The 26,354-nt window shown below is 46.0% G+C and overlaps 1 protein-coding gene across 2 annotated transcripts; it reads right to left on the reverse strand.

The window, feature by feature from the left end:
• Positions 1-2,329: 2,329 nt before the first annotated feature.
• PTAFR (platelet activating factor receptor) lies at positions 2,330-24,172 on the reverse strand. 2 transcript variants are annotated; one of them, XM_082614544.1, is made up of 2 exons: positions 24,128-24,172; positions 2,330-3,592 (listed from the first exon to the last, which is right to left on the reverse strand). In XM_082614544.1, the coding sequence occupies exon 2, from the start codon at positions 3,574-3,576 to the stop codon at positions 2,518-2,520; it is 1,059 nt and encodes a 352-aa protein (XP_082470670.1). In that variant the 5' UTR covers positions 3,577-3,592; positions 24,128-24,172; the 3' UTR covers positions 2,330-2,517. The 2 variants fall into 2 exon arrangements, 1 of the variants encoding a protein (XP_082470670.1); XR_014293459.1 differs by lacking the exon at positions 2,330-3,592 and adding an exon at positions 7,527-7,900 and having other exon boundaries at positions 24,128-24,147.
• Between the last annotated feature and the right edge of the window lie 2,182 nt (positions 24,173-26,354).

Consider the following 26,354-nt stretch of genomic DNA (forward strand, 5'->3'; position numbering starts at 1 on the left):
ATTCAAGAAACACTGTGCTTTAGCATACAAGCATTTATCTCATTCAGAACTCTTTTGGTTGCAAGTAATAGATAATCACTCAAATCAGCTTAAGCAAAATAGGAGAATGTATCCTAAAAGGGAATCTCACAAGGACCCAAAGGAAGCAGCGCAGATGTTAAGCTTCGAGAAGGGCTGGGCCTGGAGGAAGGCAGCCAGCAGGCCCCTGGAAGCACTGCCCCTCCTCTCTCCAGGCCCCTGCGGTCCCCCTAGTCTCTGCCTTGCTCTGCACATCTCTGTCTTCTCTCTGAGCAGAGCCGTTTTCTCTACTACATTCATGCAGGTGCCTCCCTCAACCCTGGCCTGCTGGCTGCACACACACACACACACACACACACACACACTCACACATACACACACACCTCACACACACGCACACACCTCACACACGCGCACACACAGATGCGCACACACCTCACACACACGTGCACACACCTCGCACACATACACACGTGCGCACACACACCTCACACAGAGACATGCAGACACACACCTCACACACACACTCACACATACACGCAGACACACACACCTCGCACACATACACACGTGCGCACACACACCTCACACAGAGACATGCAGACACACACACACTCACACATACACGCACACACACCTCACACACATACACACGCACACACACACCTCACACAGACATGCAGACACACACCTCACACACACACGTACACGCAGACACACACACACCTCACACACACAGCTCACACACATACACACGCAGACACACACACCTCGTACACACACATGCACACACACACCTCACACACAGACATGCAGACACACACACCTCACACACATGCACACACACACACAGACACACACACACAGCTCCAGAGTTTAAATGTGTTCCAGTAAGTGGCCTGCAGAGCCTGAAAGAGCATCCCTGAATCTTGCTGCTTATTCCCAAGCGAGAACCTGACTGGCCCCACTAGAGACAGACGCTCACCTCGCATCCCTTCAGCTCCTATCGGAGGTTTAGGGGGAACAAATTCTCAGAAGACGGGAGAATCTGGGATGAGCAGTCAGCCTGACCAAGAGGTATCCACTCCTCATAACTCTATGAGGTAGGAAATTCAGTTCACAGGCCCTGGGCAGGAAGTGACAAAGCCACAGCTTGAACCTGGGTCTGTGTGACACCGAAGTTCAAGTCCACTGCACTATCCACCTAGTCACCACCTGCTAAGTCCAGCCCACAACTGCCATCCCAGACCCAAGCAGGTCTCTGGCCCATTGGGAGGCATTTATCAAAATCAGCCCAGTATGCGGGAAACGAGGATCCCAGCTTTGTGGGGTCACTGGCTGGAAGGGAAGACGATTTCTGGAAACCAGGGAAGGCTCCTCCAAGCCCCTAGGTCTGAGGCTGTCAGGTTCACACTGCAGGTGCTCAGGGTGTGAGAGGAGGCTCAGGCATCTAGAACCTCTCTTCTGCACCCAGAACTCAAAGTGTCTGCCTGCCCTTGGGATTCTAGTTGCTCTTCTCAGCTCGTGGCAGCTAAGTCAGAGGGGCCTCCCGGAAGGTGAGGTGGGGAAGGGAGCTACAGGCTCCTTCCACTCTGAAGGCCTTCCTGCAGGCACTTCTCAGCCTAACTGTTCTTTCCCACGGAAGCCTCTGGGCATCGCAGTGGCCTGGAGGGCCCCAATTTGGCTTTGAGGAGACTTTGCCCACCCACAGTGGGTGGCTGTCCTGCAGGTGTTACTTCATCAGGGTCCCTTGTTGAGACAGAAAGTGGATGTGGGTGTTGTGTCTCTCCCGCTGCCCCAGAGCTGCCCCAGGCCTGAGGTGAGGCCTGTGCGGAAACACACATCTGCCCCAGGAGACAGGCTCCCCATCCTAGCTTTCGGTCTATGCATGTTTTATCTTCTCTGGTCATCACTCAGTACAGGTTGTTGCATGACTCGGGAGAAGGTTCCACCAAGCCACTTCCCGTGAGAAGTGTCACAAAGACCTTGTGCCTTTAGGTGGAGACTGGGTGGCACCATCCTAGCTCAAAAGTCTATCCCAGAGATGGTGCCACACAGCGAGGGGAGCATCCCTTTTCCAAAACCCCTTCTCTGACGTTTTAGTGATAAAGGGAGTGGTTGCCCAAAACTTTAGGACTTACTCATTCGGGACTGCTGTCCTGGTAGGGTGAACTGGGTGGCTCAGTGTCAACCCCCAAGGACTGCCCCTGGCCCTGACATTCCTTCCAGAGCTATCAGACTCAGGCGCTCGGGATGAGGTTACCAACCAAGGTTATTATGGCGTGTGCCCAAAGGTGGCTGAAAGGGCTCATTCAAGTTCTGGATTTCCCAGCAGTCTGGCTCTGCCAGCATCGACACTTTGGTGAGGTAGCCTCCATATCTAATGGGCCACCAGTGCCCAGGGAGGAGATGCCAGGGCCATATCAGACACCCCTTCCTCCCCCAGGTCACTCCATGATGCCCATGGAGGATAAGCCTCTGAGCTCCAACAATCCGGGACTAATCTTTGAGGCAATTGACAGGGACCTGTTTGAGCGGCATGACCGTGTCATTGCCTGTCTCCATGGTGGTCCGGGAGCATTTCCGGCTGCTGCGCATACTGTAGAACTTCTCCATGAGGTGCTTACGGAACTTCTTGGTGAGGAAACAGTAGATGATGGGGTCTAAGACACAGTTGGTACTAAGAAGGCAGAGAGTGACCTGATGTGCATCATTAATAGCCTGGTGGGAGTTGCTGTTCTGGAAGTCCAGCTCAGCCAGGGTCCAGGGCAGCTGTACAATGTGGTGGGGCACAAAGCAGATGATGAACACAGCCAGGACCGTGCAGACCATCCAGAGTGCCCGGCACTTGACCTCTGCATTGCGCTGCATCTGCACCGGCTGTGTGAGCAGCGTGACGATGATGACCAGGTTGCAAACGAGGATGATGAGGAAGACAAGGAAGAAGCTGAACACGAGGAAGATGTGGATGATGAGGACTGGGATTCTGCCTTTCTCGTAGTGCTCAAAGCAGCGTGTGATGTTGCCTGAGCCAGTCTTGCTGGGCACTGTGTTGGTGGAGTCCAGGATGAGGTAGTAGGATGCAGCGGCCACAATGGCCACCCAGATGATCAGGGACAAAAGGATGCCACGCTTGCGGGTGGTGACCTGAAGGGTCTTGATGGGCCGTGTTACAGCCTGGAAGCGGTTATAAGTGATGACGGCCAAAAAGGCCACTGAGCAGTAGGTGTTAATGAAGAAGAAGCAGCCAGCCAGGTTGCACAGGAATTCAGGAAGAATCCAGTTGCCCTCGTTGTAGTAGTAGATGATCCACAGGGGCAGGGTGACCAGGAAGAGCAGGTCAGCCACGGTGAGGTTCACCATGAAGATCTTTATCTCATTGAATTTCTTGGAAGGGTACAGGCGGGCAAAGACCCAAAGCACATAGCTGTTGGCGAGGACCCCTAACACAAAGATGATGCTATAAAAAATTGGGAAGAGGGTGTATCGGAACTCAGAATCCACACGAGAGGAATCATTTGCCTCCATCACTGTGGGCTGGAATGGGCAGCTGGTCATAGGATCCTACCTATGCCTGGAAGACCACACAGAAATTCTGGTTAATGAAGGGCTAACAAGGGACTATCTTATTTACTCAGTTCCAAGACTCCCATTTTGCACATTTTAAACACTCTAAAATTGATGGCATTTTCCAATTAATTGGTTTTTTTTCTTCCTACATAATATAATCGTGTGTTTTTTAAATGAATGGCCTCTGACATTCAATAAAATCAGTGGCAGTTCAGTTTCTTTTCTCTTGTTCCATTTAAAAATATACTTTTTTCTTCTTTAGCTCGTTTTGACTTAGAGTTTTAGATAATCTATTCCTGGTGATGAAACAGATGGAAATTTAAATTTTTAAAAAATTTTAAATTCTACGGTTTTTAATATCTGACAAAATTTGAATATTTTTCTATTGATGAAATTTGAGATAAAAATTTTGATGGTAAAATGTCTTATGTTAAAAAATAATTCACGTGCCCATACAAAATCTAGAAAATACACAGATGTATATTAGAGTCACCCAGAGAATGAAATAGTAGCTATATATTAGAATGAATGAGTTAGATCTGATTGTACTGCCATGTAAAGTTGTCCCTGGATAATATTGTTAAGTAAAACAAAACAAAACAAAAGTTGGTATGACCCCATTATATACTTGTATATGATATAGAAAATGATCTAGAAGGATACCCCTCAAAGCGATGACAGTGGTGAAACCTCTGGGAAGGTGAGGTGGGCTTGGTGGGAAGTATAATTACTTCACAGTTTTTTTGTTTGTTTAAACTTTTTAGGAGTGTGCATTGCTTTAGTAATTAAAAAATTTTAAGTATAATTTTAAAAGAAAAGTATACAGTGGAGAAGCCCAATAAACAATATTTTAACCAAGTAAAAAAGAGTAGCGCCATCATTAGTAAGACATGTCAACATCATGTACCCCTGGTATGATGTACTGACAATAACACAACACCACTTCTGTGGTATTCTTGCCAAAAATGCATAATCTCAATTTAGCCATGAGAAAACATCAGACAAAGCCAAATTGTGCAACATTCTACAAAATGACTGACCAATAGTGTCAAGGTCACGAAAGACAAGGAAAGACTGAGGAACTATCATAGATCAGAGGATATAAAGGAGACATAGGACAACTAAGTGCAAAGTGGGATCCTGGATCGTACCCGGGAACAGAAATATTGTTAGGGGAAAACTGGTGAAGTTCAAATAAGGTCTATAATTTAGATAATACTGTAACCATGTTCATTTCCTGGTTTTGATCATTGTACTATGGTTTTATAAATTGAGAATGTTGGGTGAAGGGCATATAATGAACTCTTTGTACTATTTTGCAACTTTTTTGAAGGCCTAAAATTATTTCAAAACAAAAAGGTGTTTGTTTGTTTTAAGTACGGTTGACCCTTGAGCAACACAGGTTTGAACTGTGTGGGTCCACTTACACATGGATTTTTTTTTTGATTAATACAATACAATACAAAAATACAATACTACATGACCCATGGTTGGATGAATCCACAGATTCGGAACCCCACAGAAGGAGAGCCAACTGTAAAGTTATAAGAAGATTTTCAACTGCGGGGAGTGTGGCGCCCCTAATTCCTGTGTTGTTCAAGATTCAACTACATATGAAAGAAGATTAAAAGTAGCCATAATCGTACTACCCAAAGTCTGGTTCATTTTCAACAGTTCTTTGCCCCCATCCACTGTCCAGAAAAACCAGTTCCTCCCTCCCCTCTTGTCCCTCCCACTATGTTGCCATCACGTGAGCCTGGAAGCCCCTCTTATGTTTGTGTTGCAGCTGAGGGGGATGGGATGGCAAGAGACTCGCGATTAAGTAAGGCCCAAGGCTCATCATATATCATAGTAGAGTGAAAAGAGCAGGGAATAGGCAGTGAGAAGCAAGGAAGACAGTTAACACTTAAGAGCACATCGTTTGGAGCCAGGCACCCTGCTCAGTGCTTCCACACGCACTACCTCCTTTGAGTCTCGCAAAAGCCCTTTGAGATAGGAAGTAAGATCCCCATTTTACAGAATAGGAAACAAAGTATAGGGTGGTTATGTGACTTGTCCAAGGTCACACAGCATTAAGGGATGGAGCCAGGATCTCAAATCTAGCTTTGTCTTCATTTGTTCCTTCATACATTCAACCAAAAATATTTCTGAGCAGCAACTGTGTGTCAGGCTCACTGCCAAACACAGGAGAGGCAGGTGAACGTGACCAACAGGACCCTGCTCTCAGGGAACTTAAGAGTCCCATGGGGGCGATAGACAAAAGCAGTGTAAACAAACATAACTGCTATATGAAGAAAATAAGGTGCTGACATGGAGAAGAAAACAGAGGTCTACTTTTTTTAATATAAATTTATTTATTTATTTATTTATTATTTATTTATTTTTGGCTGCATTGGGTCTTTGTTGCTGCACACGGGCTTTCTCTAGTTGTGGCGAGCGGGGTCTACTCTTCTTTGCAGTGAGTGGGCTTCTCATTGCGGTGGCTTCTCTTGTTGCGGAGCATGGGCTCTAGGCACGTGGGCTTCAGTAGTTGCAGCACATGGGCTCGGTAATTGCGGCTCACGGGCTCTGGAGCGCAGGCTCAGTAGTTGTGGTGCATGGGCTTAGTTGCTCTGTGGCATGTGGGATCTTCCCTGACCAGGGATCAAAACCGTGTACCCTGCATTGGCAGGCGGATTCTTAACAACTGCACCACCAGGGAAGCCCCAAGATATCTACTTTGAAAGGAGGTGACATTTCCATTGAGGCCTGAAAGAAGAGCCTAGGAAGAGAGTTCCAGGCAGAGGAATCTGCGTGAGTCTAGCACTGCGGCAGGAAAGAGATTGGTAGGTTCCAGGAACTGGAAAAAAGGCCACCTGATGGCCCTTGCCCTGACCTCTGGCTGCCACTCCACCCTCATCTCATGCCACCTTCTCACCAGGCTCCAGCCAAAATGGACTTCCCAGGTGGGTCTTCAAACCCACCCAGAACTCTCCTGCTTCAGCCTGCACACATAGCCATGACACTGCCTTGAACATGCTTCCCTATCCACACCCCACTGCCACCTGGCCAACTCCAACTCATGTTTCAGACCTTAGCTGAATTTCACTTCTTCAGGGAGGTCTTCAATGACCTCCAGGTCAGGTCAGGTCCCATCTCAAAGCTCCCTGTACTTCTTCTTAAATCTTAGCACAATTGTAATCATATTCATGTTTGTATGATTGTTTCACACTCTCCCACTTGACTGTGAGCACCGGCAGATCAAGGACCTTGTCTGCCTAATCAACACTATTCCCAGACCATGAATCAATAAATAAAAGGAATGGGTAATAAGCCTTGTTAATTACACCCACCCCTTAGGGAGCCCCAGAGCAGTGGAAACAGTTGAAGAAGTCTATAGATACTTACAGGTGAGTTTAAAGAAACCAGTGGCTGTAATTAGAATTTTTCTCTTGATTGAGAAAAATTTTGTTCTTTGTTCTATTTAGTATATGGTAGTGGTTTGTCTATGTTAATTAAATAAATGTAGGTTCCATTATTCCAAGAAATCATTGCGATTCCTTTAAAAACAAAAAACTCACCCTCAAGTCACATTGTGAATTACATACTTTTATTCTGCTTCCTCAGCAGCAAATTGCTAGCTTCTACTCAGCTGGGATCTTTTCCCTCCTAAAGGTGACCCTGCCATCTGATCCCAAAGGTGTAAGACAACAACTCTCAAAGGGTGGTCCATGTAAACGAGGGCTGAGAGAGGAGGTCTATCTCTGAAAACTTTCAGGGAATCCATGAGGTCAAAATGATCATCATAATAATACCAAGACATTATTTGTCTTTTTCACTGAGTTGACTGACATTTGCGCTGACGGTACAAAAGGGTGAGCAAAACTGCTGGCTCCTTAGCACCAGTCAAGGCAGGGACACCAAACTATCATAGGAGTCATATCCTTCACAGCTATGCATTCAGCATAAAAAAAAAAAAAAAAAAAAAGCCAATCTCACTTTATTTTTTTATTATTATTTTTTACAAATTTTTAAATTCTTATTTATTTTTGGCTGCATTAGGTCTTTGTTGCTGGACACAGGCTTTCTCTAGTTGTGGCAGGTGGGGGCTACTCTTTGTTGCAGTGAGCGGGCTTCTCATGGCGGTGGCTTCTCTTGTTGTGGAGCACGGGCTCTAGGCACGCAGGCTTCAGTAGTTGTAGCACATGGGCTCAGTAGTTGCGGCTCGAGGGCTCTTCCCGGACCAGGGCTCGAACCCGTGTTCCCTGCATTGGCAGGTGGATTCTTAACCACTGCGCCACCAGGGAAGCCCAGTACACATCTGTTTAATAATCTGTGTATCGGAATGGGAAATACACATGAAACATCTCTACTGCAAACTGGAGTAGAGTGGTTGTCTTCAGAAAAAGAACCAATGCCATTGTTTGAGTTGTGAGCTGAGCTGTTTTTTGGATCATCATTATCACTTGAAAAAATGACTGGCAAACTATGGCTTTTCAGAGACTTGGGTATCTGTCAGACTTTTTCTCAAAAAGTCACTATATAAATAAAGTGATCCTGTCACTTCAAGGAAAACCAATGATGGGTTTTTGCTGCCATGATTAAAATTTTAACTTTCAAGAAAAGATTAAAATATTTGGAAGATCTGTATCTGTCAGCATGAGCTTGACAGCTTTCCAATATCCAAAGAATTTTCTGATGAGATTGGTAGTGATATTAATTAATACAATTTTTTGACATCTTATACTGAAAGGTCAATATCTGGAAGACCTGTATATCTCAGTGAACCAATATTTTCCAAATGAGGAAAGCATGATGTTTCAAAATTAAATAGAGGTAAAAGATTCAAAGGGCAAGATAGACCAATACATTGCCTTGTTCACAGATGACAAAAAGTTTGTTGATATGATTCAGTATACATTGCAACTAACTTTTAAGAAACCACCATTTCGGAGTTCTGAGGTAGAATCAAAGAAGAATATCACCAATTATCTGAAAAAGCCATTAAAATATTCCTCCCTTTACAAATGCACATACATCTGTGTGAGGGCAGATTTTCTTCATATACTTTAACCAAAACAACATATCACAATAGACTGAGTGTGGAAGTGAATATGAGAATCCAGCTGTCTTCTATTAAACCCAACATTAAAGAGACTGGGGAAAAAAATGTAAATCAATGTTACTCTTCTCCCTAAATTGTTTATGTTTTGAAAACTTTAGTTATTTTCCACTAAAAACATTATTTATGTTAACATGAAATGAGTTTATTATTGGTTTTTACATTTAAAAACAAAAATTTTTAGAATGTCTTAGTTTTAATTTTGAAGAGGGTAAATATTGGTAGGTATACCCATGTAAACAAAAGTTCTCTGAGGCCCTCAATAATTTTTAAGAATATAAAGAGATCCCGAGACCAGAAAATTTGAAAATCAATGCTCCACAATCTCAGTTCACCACCCCGCCCCGTCCCCCCATTTCCTTTGAGACTAAGACGTGCATTCATCTGGGACTAGCCTTGTTTCTTTTTCCTGCTGGACCCTTGTGCCTTAGGGGACCCTGTTCCTGGGGCCTGAGAGGCGGGGGGCGGGGAGCAGCCCACAGCTGGGAGGTGTGTGGTGCTCACTCTGGGTCTTTGAGGAAGTCACATCCCATTCACCCCCAACACCTTATTCCCACCCCTAAGTAAGTCCTGTCCTCTTCTTGGGTTTAGGCTCCAGCACAGTGGAGTAGGGACAACTGTCCTCCAGAAACTATCCTTCTCCAGGCAAAAGACTACACTCAGGACATCCTCCTGGGCCCTGCTGCTTATGCCACCCCTGCCTAGGCATATTGAGAAAGTCTTCCCATGAGGATCAGGATTTGAATAAGGCTCATGAGGTGCTCATCTGGGTGCAAAATTTAAGGGAGCACCAAAAACCTCAGTAATCAAGATAAATAATATTTGGATGCAATCATTTGAAGAATCAAAATCAGTATTACTGGGCTTCCCTGGTGGTGCAGTGGTTGAGAGTCCGCCTGCCGATGCAGGGGACATGAGTTCGCATCCCGGCCCGGGAGGATCCCACATGCTGCAGAGCGGCTGGGCCCGTGAGCCATGGCCGCTGAGCCTGCGCGTCTGCAGCCTGTGCTCCGCGACGGGAGAGGCCACAACAGTGAGAGAGGTCTGCGTACCGAAAAAAAAAAAAAAAAAAAAGAATCAGTATTACTGATGCTTCCTTTTGCCCCAGGCTCTAATACAGCCCTGCCTGTATTATGATCCTGTCTTCATTTAAACTTTTGGTATTTTGTTCATCATGGATTTTGGGGGGTTTGGGGGTTTTTTTGGTATTAATTGATTTTTTTTAAAAAAATAGTCTCACCATGTGAATGGGGCACACACAGAATAGCCCAGCTCGCCCATTCAGTCACTCATTCATGCCTTCACTGGACAAGCTCACTGCTGCCAGCCTGGGCAGAGTCCGGAGGCCTCTGAGAACAGACCTCGTCTTTGTCCTTCAGTGGCTCACAGGCCATTTCTCAAGAGAGAGATTCAGAAATACATAGGTGCTAAGTGTTAGGATGGTGGAGGTTCTAGATGTCAGGGTCATTCTGAGTGGTGCCCGTGACCCAGACTTGACGGTCAGGAACGACTCCTGCTTATCCTGAAGGAAGACAAGGAGTTCGCCAGATGCAGCTGGGAGAGAGGAAGACGTCTGGAAGAACAGGAGAGGATGTGCCTTGTTCTCAGGGAACTTGAGAAGTTTGGTTTGGCTAAAACTTAAAAGGTGGGTGGGTTGGTGGTGAGGAGAGACAGGACCTCCAAAGCAAGCATCAGTCAACTGAAGTAGTGTCTTGCATACTAGGCTAAAGGAGTTTGTATTTGATTCTGCTGGAAATGGGGAGTCATTGAAGGATGTGGGGTTTCAGGTTTATGGAATATGGCTTTGACTGTTGTGTACAGAATGAATTGGAGGGGCCTCAGGTCAGAGGCAGGGAGATAACAAAGAGATAACTGCAACTGTCCAGAGCACCAAAGGGAAGCTTGGAACATGGCAGAGTGGATGGAAATGGATGGCTGTGAGAATGATTTGGGAGATGGAATGGACGGAACTTAGAGATGCACGGGATAGTGGTTGAGAGAAAGGGAGGAGACAAGGATGGCCAGGTTTTCTGGCCCAGATGACTGGAGCTGGGTGGTGTCTGTCTTCACGAAGATGACACTGAGGAGGAAGAGTGTGGGGCATAGAGGATGAACTTCGTGGGGGCCATATCCCAGGTGGAGTGCCTGAGAAACACCCAGGAGGATCCAGGGTTAAACCCTGAAGAGCCCAACATGAAAAGAGAATGGACTTGCCTGGCAGTCCAATTCTTAAGACTCTGCACTTCCCTTTCGACAAAATTCAACACCCATTTATGATAAAAACCCTCCAGAAAGTAGGCATAGAGGGAACCTACCTCAACATAATAAAGGCCAAATATGACAAACCCGCAGCCAACATCGTTCTCAATGGTGAAAAACTGAAACCATTTCCTCTAAGATCAGGAAGAAGACAAGGTTGTTCTCTCTCACCACTATTATTCAACATAGTTTCGGAAGCCCAAGCCATGGCAATCAGAGAAGAAGAAGAAATAAAAGGAATCCAAATCAGAAAAGAAGAAGTAAAACTGTCACTGTTTGCAGATGACATGACACTGTACATAGAGACTCCTAAAGATGCCAGCAGAAAACCACTAGAGCTTATCAATGAATTTGTTAAAGTAGCAGGATACAGAATTAATGCACAGAAATCTCTTGCATTCCTATACACTAATGATGAGGAATCTGAAAGAGAAATTAAGGAAACACTTCCATTTACCACTGCAACAAAAAGAATAAAATATCTAGGAATAAACCTACCTAAGGAGACAAAAGACCTGTATGCAGAAAACTATAAGACACTGATGAAAGAAATTAAAGATGATACAAACAGATGGAGAGATATACCATGTTCTTGGATTGGAAGAATCAACATTGTGAAAATGACTATACTACCCAAAGCAATCTACAGATTCAATGCAATTCCTAACAAACTACCAATGGCATTTTTCACAGAACTAGAACAAAAAATTTCACAATTTGTATGGAAACACAAAAGACCCCAAATAGCCAAAACAATCTTGAGAAAGAAAAACGGAGCTGGAGGAATCAGGCTCCCTGACTTCAGACTATACCACAAAGCTACAGTAATCAAGACAATATGATACTGGCACAAAAACAGAAATATAGATCAATGGAACAGGATAGAAAGCCCAGAGGTAAGCCCACACACATATGGTCACCTTATTTTTGATAAAGGAGGCAAGAATATACAATGGAGAAAAGACAGCCTCTTCAATAAGTGGTGCTGGGAAAACTGGACTGCTTCATGTAAAAGTGAAATTAGAACACTCCCTAACACCATACACAAAAATAAACTCAAAATGGATTAAAGACCTAAATGTAAGGCCAGACACTATAAACCTCTTAGAGGAAAACATAGGCAGAACACTCTATGACATAAATCACAGCAAGATCCTTTTTGACCCACCTCCTAGAGACATGGAAATAAAAACAAAAATAAACACATGGGACCTAATGAAACTTCAAAGCTTTTGCACAGCAAAGGAAACCATAAGCAAGATGAAAAGACAGCCCTCAGAATGGGAGAAAATATTTGCCAATGAAGCAACTGACAATGGATTAATCTCCAAAATTTACAGGCAGCCCATGCAGCTCAATATCAAAAAAACAAACAACCCAATCCAAAAATGGGCAGAAGACTTAAATAGACATTTCTCCAAAGAAGATATACAGATTGCCAGCAAACACATGAAAGAATGCTCAACATCATTAATCATTAGAGAAATGCAAACCAAAACACAATGAGGTATCACCTCACACCAGTCAGAATGGCCATCATCAAAAAATTTACAAACAATAAATGCTAGAGAGGGTGTGGAGAAAAGGGAACCCTCTTGCACTGTTGGTGGGAATGTAAATTGATACAGCCACTATGGAGAACAGTATGGAGGTTCCTTAAAAATCTAAAAATAGAACTACCATACGACCCAGCAATCCCACTACTGGACATATACCCTGAGAAAACCATAATTCAAAAAGAGTCATGTACCACAATGTTCATTGCAGGTAGGAACAGGATGGTCAAGATGTAGGAGGAGGACCAGGGGACCACCACGCAAGACCCAACAGAAGAAAGTTTCAAGAGTGTGGCAGCAAGTGGCCAATGGTGTGAAAAGCCTCAGCGAGATCCAGCACAATGAAGACAGGAAAGCAAACATTGCACAGGGCCACTCAGAAATCTATCTCCCTGATCAAATGGACAGTAGTTTCCTAAGCATGCGTTCAGGAGTGAATGAGAGACAAGGAAGTGGAATGTCAAATTCTCGTTCAAGAAGTTGAGTTAAGCAAATAAAGGCTGTGTGTGGACCTTGTGTGTATCTTGATTTAAACAAACTAACTGTAAAATATATATATATATATATATATATATATATATATATATATATATATATACACACACACACATATGTTCGACAACTGGGAGAACTCAAACACAAAGTATTAGATGGAATTAAGAAATCGATGCTGGGAATTCCCTGGCAGTCCAGTGGTTAGGGCTCAGCACTTGTCGGGGAACAAAGATCCTGCAAGCTGCAAGGCACAGCCAGAAAAAAAAAGAAAAGAAATTGATGCTAATTTTGTGAGGCTGTGATCATGATATATTGGTTATATACTTTTAGATTTTTAATTCCTTATCTATTATACACACATACTGAAGAATTTATAGGCAGGATTACACAATATCTCAGTTTTGCTTTAAAACATTCCAGGAAAAACATGCCGGTGTGCTAATCTCAAGTGAGAAGCATCTTCCCAGGAACCCAACCTGCGACAATGTGTACTCAGGTCCTTCCGAATCCAGAGCCTCCCCAGTCCACACGGCCCTCACAGGAGGCCCAGCAGAGGTAGGTCTCTTCCTTCCAGATACAGGACCAGAATCAGTGTGGACGCCTTGGGCGGAACCCCTGCCTTTGCCAGTAGCCTCATCCTTGGCGCCTCCAATACCCACCACCCAGGCCCTTCCTACTTCTGCTGCCTTCTCTTCAGTCACAGGTCCCCAGGTGACTCCCACTCCCTTGGCCCTCATCCCAAACATAATGCCCAGATGCCCCTTTACATCAATAGAACCCTTGAAATCACCCAAAATGTAACCAGCCTAGTCTCCTCTGGGTCTGGGGGCTCATACATCCACGCTTTCATTCATGCTCCCCTCCCTCTCTCTGCCCGGCTGACTACTGATCATCCTTTAAGGCTGTTCAGGCCTCCTTTCCTCCAGGTAGTTTTTCCTAAGCCTCTCCAACTCTTTCACATCCTGCCTCTCCCCCAAGACCCAGTTAAGTGCCCATCCCCTGGGCTCCCAAAGCTCACTGAAATTGCCTGTGTGTGTCCTCCTGCCACTAGGCCTTAGCTTCTTGAGGAATGAGACCATGTCCATTCATTCACCTGACATCCTGCTGAGTGCCCGGCACTGTGTTGGGGACACTGTGGGAATAAAACAGGCAAGATTCTGGCCCTTGAGGAGCTTATACTCTAGTCATGGAAAACAGACAAAAATAAGTACAGAGATAAATGAACAAGGTAATTTCAAATTGTGATGAATTCAATAAAAGAAATAAAAATAGTGACATGATGAAGACTGGATAGAGGGCTACTTAAAATAGAGTGACCAGGGAAGGCTTCTCAGAGGAGGTGACATATAAATGAAACTAGAGGCAGATCTACCATGAAGCCAAGGAATTAAGCTTTAAGACCCCTTCCTAGGCCTTGTTTCTAATTGTATATTTATAATTTGGTATCTCTTAAAGAGGGGCCCACATATTGTATAAGCTTCAGAGTCCTACAAAACCTGTGTCTTCCCCTGGCTAAAATCTAAAAAGTGAGAAGGAACAAGTCAAGAGAAAATCTAGAAGAAGCATGTTCCAGACAAAGGGTATCACGTGCAAAGGGCCTGCAGTGGGAATAAGTTCATCATATTCTGACCTAAAAATAAATGTGTCACGTTCAAGGAACTGAAGGGTCAGTGTCCCCAGAGGAATGGGAAGAGTAAGATGAGATCTGAGGGCAACAGACCCCAAATCACTCCTATGCCATGGTAAGGAGTTTGGGTTTTATTCTATAAACATCAGAGGGCCGCTGGACTACGTCAAGCACATGAGCAGCAGGATCTGACTCTCTCCAGCTGCTGAGCAGGGAATAGATGGTAGGGGACAAGAGTGGAAGCAGAGAGACTATGTCAGAGGCAAGAGATGGTGGTGACGTGGACCAGAAAGCAGCATTTCCAATTCCTCTCTCCATCCCCAGCACCCAACACAGGCTTGGCCAGAGTAGGAGCTTAACAAATATTTGTCTAGTGAACAAATATCTAGCAACTAACAAGATTGACTCTTTTGTGAGGGCTGCAAGAGGGCTGACCCAAGAAGATGGTAGAGGCCTGATCTCTCCAGTAACAAAAGAGCACCAGTGGCTGCCTGCTCCCCAGAGCAGCCTCCAGACAAGGCGGAGTGAGCCCTCTACAACCTCATTACTCAAAGCGTGGTCCTGGCACCAGCAGCATCGACATCAGCTGTGAGCTTGTTAGAAATGTAGAACCTGACTCTACCTCAGACCTGCTGTTTCAGCATCTGTACTTTTACAAGAGTCCCCGGTGATTCACGCGCACACTGAACTCTGAGCAGTGCTGTGCCTCCACACACTGTCAGCCACATACTTGCCTGTTCTAACACCTTCCATGGCTCCCCATTGCCCAGCACCAAGTGCAAGCTCCTTCCCCATCTCATCTCCCACCAGCCTCTACTACCACTCACCCTCTACTCCAGCCACAATGAACTTCTTGCTGCTTCTCTAAAAACTATTTCTCCTCAAACCTCTGTGCCTTTGCACATGCTGTGGCCCCTACTGAGAATGCCTTTTGCCTATTGCTTTATCTAGCAAAATCTTACTCATCTTTGAAGACCTAATCTAAAGAGTACTTCCTCTGGGACGCCTTCTCTGTTTGCCCCAGGCAGAATGAGTTGCCTCCTTCTCTGGGTTGCCATGGTACTGGGCACATTCCTCAGCATAGCATCTGACACTGTATGTTGTAAATATTGATTTCTGTGGATGTTTCCTCGCCAGGCTGAGCGCTTCTTGAGGGCAGAGACTAGATCATTTTTGTCTCTTTATCTTCAGTGTCAGACATTAAAGACTGAATGAATGAATGACCAAGCCCTGACAATTATTCAGAGGAAATTAGTATGAAGGAAAGGTGTCCAGTCTCTCTGGGGGGAAAAGGCAGGGTAGGGAAAAGGCCTCTGGAGTCAGAAAGACCTCGGTTCTTAACTGGCTCTGCCATTTACTTGCTGTGTGACCTTGGGCGAGTGACTTCACCTCTCTGAGCCTCAGTTTCTTCATCTGCAAAATTTTATAAGCCAAACAATGTTTCCAAAGATAAGCATGCAATGTAGCCACAAATGGCCAGGCCTTCCTCTCACTATTGGCCCAGTCACTTGGAGCCAGGGGAGGGGACTGCGGATCACCAGTGACCCCAGGGACCCTAACCCACATACTGGCTTTCCTGCCAGCTCCGGACAGGGTGTTGGGCTAATGCCAAAAAAGCTTTCAACGCCTCAGGAAGGGAAGGAGCATCCGGAGGGAGAAGGAAGAGGCTACTCAGACCACTCAACTTAACACGTGGGCAGGACTCCCTGATGGATCAAGGCCGGGCAGCAGGCCCAGGCCCAGCATTTAGCTGGGGGGTGGGCTAGGGGGCCATAAATATTTATGGAGACAAGAAGAATTCTACCATCTGTATCTCCCACCCCCTGCCCTGCAGAGTATTCAGTCCCAATCCCCACTGGCTGCCATTCCCATACTGTCTGCAAACAATCCCAGCCCCTAGGGCACCTAGAGAAAGGGTTCCCATCCTCAGCTGGACAGTCAGAGGGACCACTGAGATCTGGGCAGAAGGAATTATGTGCTGATTACTTCCCCAGTGTGTGGACTGTGGGTTGGGACATTGGGTTTACCAGTCAGACTGGCCCCTAACATTTGTGGGGCCATTTGGGGTCAAGAGTAAAAATGTCTAAATATTTATAAGCTATAAATCAGTCATATCTAAGTTCATGCACATTCCATGAATCAGCAGCTCCTCGCAGCCTGGCAAGTCTGGGAGCATGGGAGGGGCACTGGATCCAAGTGGGCACTCCCTTCGAGATCCAAGGACTCCGTGCTCTGTGGGGGAGGGCATGACTGGAGGGGAGCCAGAGCCAGCCCACCTAAGCTCAGGGCACTGGGCATCATTCACTGATTAAATGAACAGACACCTCTTACCCATGATCATATTTCCTCCTCAAATCAGCCTTGCAAGGTGAGTTTTACAAAATGCCCATTTTTCCAGCAAAAAAAGTGAGGTCAGAGAGGGAAACAGACTTGTCCACAGTCACATAGCTGGGAAGTGGCCAGTGAGATTTTGAACTCCAAGGCCCATCCTGTCTCTCCCAGGCCAAGCTGTGGCCCCTGGTGGAAGCAAACCACTCCTTGACCAACTCATCCACTCACAGACCTGTCCTATTACCTGAGAACAGGTGCTTCAGAGGCTGCAAGGCCCCGGGAAGAGTTGCCTTCGACCTGGGGCCCTGCTTTTACCTTTGCTCCCCAAAGTGGGGAACTGAACAGGGCAAAGGCAGGGGAGGGACTGCTCTGCGTTCATCTAACTCCTGCCAGGCAGCGTTGAAGCTGGAATCAAATCCTGGTTCAAACGCTAAACTCACCCCATGACTCTGCCTCTCTGTCTCTTCACTGGTAAAATGAGGATTTAAAAATGGGCCTAAGAGAAAAGGAAATTAAGAAAGTAATCCCATTTACAATACCATCAAAAAGAATAAAATACTTAGGAATAAACTTAACCAAGGAGGCAAAAAACTTGTACACTGAAAACTACAAAATATTGCTGAAAGGAATTAAAGAAGACGCAAATAAATGGAAAGACATCCTGCGGCCATGGATTGGAAGACTTAATATTGCTAAAATGTCCATACTACCCAAATTGATCTACAGATTCAATGCCCTATTAAAATCCCAATGGCATTTTTTGTAGAAATAGAAAAAATAATCCTAAAATTCATAAGGAATCTCAAAGCACCCCCAGGAGTCAAAACAATCTTGAGAAAGAAGAACAAAGCTGGAGGCCTCACACTTAATGATTTCAAAACATATTACAAAGTACAATAATCAAAAGAGTGTGGTATTGACATAAAGACAGACATAAAGACCAACGGAACAGAATAGAGAGCCCAGAAATGAATCCCTACATATATGGTCAAATGATCTTTGACAAAGGTGCCAAGACTACACAATGAGAAAAGGATAGTCTCTTCAACAAATGGTATTTGGAAAACTGGATATCCACATGCAAAAGCGTGAAGATGGACCCTTATCTTAAACCACATACAAAAATTAACTCAAAATGGATTAAAGACCTAAACATAAGACTGGAAACTAGGGGCCTCCCTGGTGGCGCAGTGGTTGAGAGTCCGCCTGCCGATGCAGGGGATACGGGTTCGTGCCCCGGTCCGGGAGGATCCCATGTGCCGCGGAGCGGCTGGGCCCGTGAGCCATGGCCGCTGAGCCTGCGCATCCGGAGCCTGTGATCCACAACGGGAGAGGCCACAACAGTGAGAGGTCCGCATACCGCAAAAAAAAAAAAAAAAAAAAAAGACTGGAAACTATAAGATTCCTAGAGGAAAACCTAAAGGGAAATCATCATGACATTGGAATTGGCAATGATTACTTGGGTATGATACCAAAAGCACAGGTAACAAAAGGAAAAATAGACATTTGGAACTACATCAAACTTAAAAACTTCTGTGTAGCAAAGGAAACAATCAACAGAGTAAAAGCCAACCTACCAAACTGTAGAAAATACTTGCAAATAATATAAGGGATTAATATTCAGAATATATAAAGAACTCTTACAACTCAATAACAACAAAAAAAATTAAAAATGGGCAAAGGCCTTGAAGAAACATTTCACCAAAGATATACAAACGGCCAACAAGTATATGAAAAGATGGGGAGGGATGGATTGAGAGTTTGGGATTAGCAGATGCAAACTATTATATATAGAATGGATAAACAACAAGGTCCTACTATATAGCACAGGGAACTATATTCAATATCCTGTGATAAACTATAATGGAAAATAATATGGAAAAGAATGTATATATATATATATACATATATATGTATAACTAAATCACTGTGCTGTAGAGCAGAAATCAACACAACATTATAAATCAACTATATTTCAATAAACTAAATTTTTTTTAAATTGCCAAGAGGCAGGGGGAAAAAAAGTATATGAAAAGATGCTCAACATCACTAATCATCAGGGAAATGCAAATCAAAACCTCAATGAGATATCACCCATTAGGATGGCCTCAATCATAAAAGCAGAAAATAACATGTGTTAGTGAGGATGTGGAGAAATTGGAACACTTAGGCACTCACTGTCAGTGGGAATATAAAATGATGCAGCCACTATGGAAAACAGTATGGAGGTTCCACAAAAAATTAAAAATAGAACTCCCAAATGATCTAGAAATCTCACTTCTGGGTATATTTCCAAAAAAAGGTTGAAAACAGGATCTTGAAGAAGTATTTGTATACCCAGGTTCACAGCAGCACTAGTTACAATAGCCAGGAGATAGAAGCAACCTAAATGTCCATCGACAGATGAATGGATAAACAAAATGTGGTATATATGTATAGTGGAATACTATGCAGCCTTAAAAAGGAAGGAAATCCTGTCCTATGCTACAACATGGATGAAACTTGAGGATATTAATAAGTGAAATAAACCAATCACAAAAAGACAAATACTGAATGATTCTACTTATATGAGGTTTCTAAAGTAATCAAACTCACAGAAACAGAAAATAGAACGGTGGTTGCCAGGGGCTGGAGGGAGGGAGAAACAGGGAGTTGATGTTCAATGTGTAGAGATTCAGTCATGCAAGATGAAAACGTTCCAGAGATCTGTGGTATAACATGTGCATATAGTTAACAATACTTAAAAATTGTTAAGAGGGTAAATCCCTCTTCCATCTTTTCTACCACAATAAAAACAAATTTTAATGGGTCTCAGAGATGGCAGATTTGAAAATACATTGTATAATTTTAACTTGGAATCATATGGCTCAGCTTTTTTATTTAATGGTTGTGTGACATTTGGTAAAACTGCTTCCCCTCTTTGGGCCTCATCTATAAAATGAGGACAATAACACATCTACCCTATAGAGCTTTCCGTGAGCACCCAGCGAGATAAAGGATATAAAGTATTTGGGAAAGGACAGTGGTTAAGACCACAGACTCTGGCGTCAGACAAACCTCCGTTCAAATCCTGTCTCTGTCCTGGCTTCACGACCATGGTCAAGCTTATCATTCTCTGAGCCTCAGGTCCTTCCCCTGTAAATGGAGCTGATAATATTTCAAGCACATAGCTCCCAGCATGGTGTGAAGATTCAATGAATAATGTAGCACAATTTCAGGTATTCATGATCAACAGCTCTAAAAAGCTGTATCTACAGGAAATCCAGACAATCAGCTGATTAGATCAAATGTTTCTCAAAATAGCACCACTGTCATTGCAACCGTTCACATCTAGCTCATCCCAAGTTTACCCCAATTTGAAGCCACCTGTATCAAGCTTCCAGATATATCATTAACCCTGAAAACTTCTGGGAAACAGTCACATCTTTTTATGGCAGCTAGAGACAGTTGGCAAAATGCTATCAGCCAATTCTTGCCCAAGACAATTTCACCTCCATAAGCCTCTGTTCATTCATCTATTTAAAAAAAAAAAAAAAAAGGGCTTCCCTGGTGGCGCAGTGGTTGAGAGTCCACCTGCCGATGCACGGGACACAGGTTCGTGCCCCAGTCTGGGAAGATCCCACATGCTGTGGAGCGGCTGGGCCCGTGAGCCATGGCCGCTACGCCTGCACGTCCGGAGCCTGTGCTCCGCAGCGGGAGAGGCCACAACAGTGAGAGGCCCGCGTACCGCAAAAAAAAAAAAAAACGAATCCTAACACTACATCATAGCATTTTTGTAAGGATTAAATGGAAAATGCCTGATCTATGATAAGAGCTCAGTGAATGCCGGCTACTGTTAGTCTTACTTCTCTACCCCAGAAAGGGTTAGAGGTGCCACCTTTGGTTCCCATAACACATCACACTGCATTATAATGGATGTTGATTTCTCTTTCCCTTCTGGGCTGGGAACTCCCTGGGTACAGGTCCTCCCTCAGGCATCACACACACACACACACACACACACAGAGTCGCATTGTCCCTCATCCTTCACTTCCAAACCTCTCACACCAGCCTCAGCCACTCCTAGCCCTTAGATTCCCTGGGACCAATAATACACCAAAGTTCAGGGACTTCCCTGACGGTCCAGTGGTTGGGACTCCGCGCTTCCACTGCAGGGGGCACGGGTTCAACCAGGGAACTAGGATCCCGCATGCCATGCAGCGCGGCCAGAACACATAAATAAATAAATAAATAAATAAATAAATAAAATAAAGGTTTAAAACACCATAGTTTAATCATTTCCCTTCTGTGAGTCCTAGTTTTCACATCAATAAAACGGAAATGATATCAGCATTGACCTCACAGTGTAGCTTTGAGGTTGAAAGCAGTTAAACTTCTAACATGCTCAATAAATGAGTTACCTCCTATTCTGGCCTCCCCTGATGCTTGACATTTGTGCCCTGGCTTGGCCATGCCTCTGTGCTTCTGGTCATATCCTCTAAAAATTCCCCTCATGGAGTGGTTTCATTACCATTTGACCAGGAAGCAGAAGGATTTGAGGGGCAAATAAAGGGAGCAAGTTTCCTGACCTCTGGGGAATTCTGCACTAGGCTCTACATGGTTTCCAGTACAAGGAGGCTAGCACCACGCTAGGTACGTTTATTGGTGGATGAATGGAGCTCATTGTCTGGGAAGAGGTCAGGGACAGGGTCTAGGGCCCCAGAGATGGGGGGTGGCCTGGGCATCAGAGTTTCCCAACTTTCTTTCTCACTTGGGGCCCACCTGATCCCAGGTTTATTTTTTATTTTTATTTTTTTTGGCGGTACGCGGTCCTCTCACTGTTGTGACCTCTCCCGTTGCGGAGCACAGGTTCCGGACGTGCAGGCTCAGCGGCCATGGCTCACGGGCCCAGCCGCTCCACGGCATGTGGGATCTTCCCAGACCGGGGCATGAACCCGTCTCCTCTGCATCGGCAGGCGGACTCTCAACCACTACGCCACCAGGGAAGCCCTATATATTATATTGATGAGACTCAGTCTCTGCTCATCTGACCTAGGACATCCCTGTGGAGTTGGCGGACCCTGAGCCTGGCCTGAGTCTCTCTTTCTGGGTCCAAGATACCCAGGTAGTATCTGTCTGTGAGTCACCCTCCCCCACTTCTTGCCTCCTGGAAGTCAGCCAGGGCAGGGAAGAGGAAGCACCCAAGGAGGTGCTTCTTCCTCTGGGCTTCCCCAGCAAGGGCACACCTCTGTTATACCAGGAATCATTCTGACATCTTCAGGGGCTGGCCCAAGGGAAAGCGTAGGTTACAGGACACAGGCCCTGCGGTCACATAGACTCAGATCTACACCTGGCTCTGCTCTTTCCTAGCTGATCTTCAGCCCTTGAAGCCTCTCTTTCTTCATTTGCAAAATGGTGATAATAGAACCTTCCTCACAGGGTAAGTTATAAGTGCAAAATGAAGCAACTGATGCACGAGGTTATTGATCAATAACTGTGAGCTCCTCCCTCCCCCTCAGAAAATGTTTGTTGAATGAATGAATGAATGAGCAAATAAATCAGCAATGTACCAAAGCAGCCACATATCTCCTCCTTTGGAAGCAGCGACCAAGGGTGGCTGAAGAGAACTACGAATTACGATCAGGAATTACGATCAGAGGATCTGGGCTCTGATCTCAGCCAAGCCACCCACCACCTAGAGTGAGTCTCTCCCCAGTTCTAAGCCTTGGGATCTTCATCTGCACACACCCCTCCCCCACCAAACCTCAAACACTATTGTGAAAAGGAAGATGGTTGGTTGGGCGTGATAAAGGGTTTGGTAAACAGTAAGGCATTTGGGGAACTGAAACGGACTTTATAAACTGTGAAGAGATAGCAGAAATTTTCGACATGCTGCTCCCACCAGCCAGCTGAGCTCAGCTCCAAACTTAGACCTGAAGGTCCCCTCCTGTAGAATTAAGAAGGGGGGGAGGGGCTGCCGAGTGGTGGTCTTCCCCCCACATAGTCTCCACCACCACCATCTCATTCACTCACACACACACACACACACACACACACACACACACTTAAGCACCTGGAACACAGCTGTGTATTCAGTCAAGAGCTAAATCAGAGCTTCCTGAATGCCTGGGGAGAGACTCTGCTGGTCCCCTCATTCTCTACAGGTGAGCAAGTATCTGGGCAGCAGCCTCCATTCACTATGCCCACATCTGGACCTGCCAGTGAAGGACAGGGGTTACCAGCCTGTGCTCTGTCCCTACCGCCTGGGACCTGCCGGGGAAGCAGGTTGTGAGCCAGGCACTTTGTACCAGCAACCTGGTTATCCTCTTCATCATCCCCCTGGAAAAACCCAGCATCTAGTGAATTCCTAAGTGCGCAGCGCTATACCAGACCCTTTACCTTTGCTGACCTTCATTCTGGGGAGACGGTATTATCCTAATTTGACAATTTGGGAAACGGAGGCACAGAGTGGGGATGTGACACGGTCAAGGCCACACAGCAAGTAAATCAGATGGCTTCCAGCCCCTGAGATCTAGGTAGCCCCCTCTCATCACCATCGCCACCTCCCAGTGAGGTCTCTGAGGTCACTTCAGCACTGCCTTGGCCTTAGAGAACCAAAGAGGGGAGCAGATTCCCTGGGAAAGTTTGGTCACGCGGAATTCCTTTTAAGCAAGAGCCTCTGGGCCTGAAGAAGATGCCAAAACATTCCCTTAAAACCAGGAACACTGGGACTTTCCTAGTGGTGCAGTGGCTAAGAATCTGCCTGTCAATGCAGAGGACAAGGGTTCAAGCCCTGGTCTGGGAAGATCCCACTTGCCGCGGAGCAACTAAGCCCGAGCGCCACAACTACTGAGCCTGCGAGACACAGCTACTGAGCCTGCGTGCCACAACTACTGAAACCCACACGCCTAGAGCCCAAGCTCCGCAACAGGAGAAGCCACCGCAGTGAGAAGCCTGTGGGCTGCAACAAAGAGTAGCCCCCGCTCGCCGCAACTAGAGAAAGCCTTGAGCAGTAAGGAAGACCCAACGCAGCCCAAAATAAATAAATTAATTATTTTTAAAAATTAAAAATAAACCCAAAAACAGAAGCACTTGTTTGCTTAGGCGCAGTCTAGGCGTCATGACCTTGGTCTCCCGAGGACATTGTCACACACCTCCTCCTGGCCCGGCCAGGGCTGGGACGCCTCTTACCTGTCCCGGGGCAGCGGCTGCCTCTGTCAGGTCTGAGTATCTGTCTGCAGCCCTGGCCTCTGTGCTGTCTGGAATTGCAGAAGTGAGGAAACAGAGCACATTCATGCCAAGTCACCCCCAGAAGGAAACGTCATGACCCCAGGGCCCCTCCACAGAAACCTCAGAGTTGGGCCACCCAGGCCCTGGGCGCTGCTCGGAGGTTTCTCGCAGAGAAAGGGGCAGGGTGGGGTGTGGGCAGCGGCCACCGAGCCGGGAGCTGCGGAAGAGGAAGAGAAGAAGCAGACAGGGAGAGGACAAGAGGGGCAAGAGCATGCATTCGAGACAGCACAAGTGTGAGGGAGAAGGGAGAGGAGACGTGAGTGGGAAAACAGAATAAGAGAGAGTCAGGGGAAATGAGAGATGGAGGGAGACAGGCACACACACAGAGACAGACAAATGTAAACACAGAGAGAGAGAGCATGAGAGGAATGAGGAGATTTGAGGACAAAAACCAAGGGAGTTACAGAGAAAAAGACGAGACAGTAAGAGCGCCAGTGTGTGTGTGTGTGTGTGTGTGTGTGCGTGTGTGTGAAAGTCCGGTGGTGGAGGCTTTTTGTGTGAACAGAGGTGAGAGATGGGCCTGAGCCCCCTGCCTCAGTTTCCAGTCTATTTATCCACTCATTCATTTAACCAATAAACATTTACTGAGCCCCGCAGGCACCGGGCACTGCAGAGGACACTGTCTAAGGAAGCAAGCCTCTCAGCTGAGAGCCAACCCAGAAGCCCCCTACACAGGGCGGGAAACAAGTCTAGAGAGGACAGGGGTCCCACAGCCGGGCAGGTGCAAAGCAGAGGTGGTAGTACTGGCTCCTGACGCCCCATGCAGGGTCCGGCCTCAGCTCTGCCCTGGGTGTCTGGACTGGCCCCCTCCTGCTCTTTGGGACCCCACTGCTGTTCCTCATCAAAGCCAAAAATGGACCTCAAAGGACAAACCACCTTTAACATGTGCCTCAGCCCTGAAGAACTAGAGCCAAAATCTGCCCCCTCCCCCAGCTGCACCCCATCACACACAGGTGGACACACTCAAACCACCTAAGCACACAATCCTTGCACACTCATGTACACTCAGTATACACCATCATGCAGAGATACCCAGTCATAATTACATCTCCGCACTCACCTGCACACTCACAAGCTCAGGTGTCACATCTGTCATCCTCTCACTCACAACTGCCCAGCGTCACCTCCTTCCTCGTGCTCATTCACACACTCTCCTCACATCCTAAGATGTGGCCCAGGCCTCCTGGGAGGGACTTTGAAAAGGTGCAGTTTGGTCATCGCTTCTCGTCTCCCTTGGAGGCATTTTGAGCCTTGAGCACCTGAGACAGGAGAGAACGTGGTGGTCTGTTCATCATGTTTAACCTTCACACAAACTATCCACTAGAGCTGAGGCCCTAGCTCTGCTCCCCAACCCAGATCCTCTTCCCCCAAACTGGCTTCACCTTCTCAGCCATCCCCCAGCCACCATGTTCCAGAGGCACAGAGGGACCTCCAGGATCAACCTTGACCACAGACTGAAGGACACCTGGCTCAACTCCAGGCTCACGCCTGGTTTTCAATAGTCCCTCATGTATGTGCACGGAGCAATCGCAGTTCAGCACTCTTTGAGATTATCAATAATCAGGGCAGGTAGGCAGAGGTTATTATCCACATTTTACAGATGAGGAAACTGAGGTTGACTCCTCTCTCTCACACCCACCTCATTCTGTTACCAATTCTGTCAGTTCTACTATAAAATATATCCAAATCTGAATCTAATAAAACCTTTAGATCCAAACTTCAGTTTGTAGGAAATACAGGCAACAGAGGAACAAATTAAAGGGCATTTCAGAGAAGCAATCAGCCAAATCCAGAATGTGAGACCAGGACAATCTACAGGAGAACTGATCCGGTTCCTTCGACAGATCAACCACAGCGGGGCGGCGGGGGGGGGGGGGGAGGAATGGGGAGGGGACTTTTAATCTAGGAATCTCTAGATTAAAAGAGACTTAAGAGATATAAAAATCAAATGCAGGGACTTCCCTGGCAGTCCAGTGGTTAAGACTCCATGCTTCCACCGCAGGAGACACGGGTTGCATCCCTGGTCAGGGAACTAAGATCCTGCATGCCGTGCAGTGCAGACAAAAAAAAAAAAAAATCAAATGCAACCTGTGGGTCTTGTTTGGAACCTGGATCACTCAAGTCAACT

This window comes from Mesoplodon mirus (genome assembly GCF_964341445.2).
Source record: "Mesoplodon mirus genome assembly, chromosome: 3".
Taxonomy (NCBI): Eukaryota; Metazoa; Chordata; class Mammalia; order Artiodactyla; family Ziphiidae; genus Mesoplodon; species Mesoplodon mirus.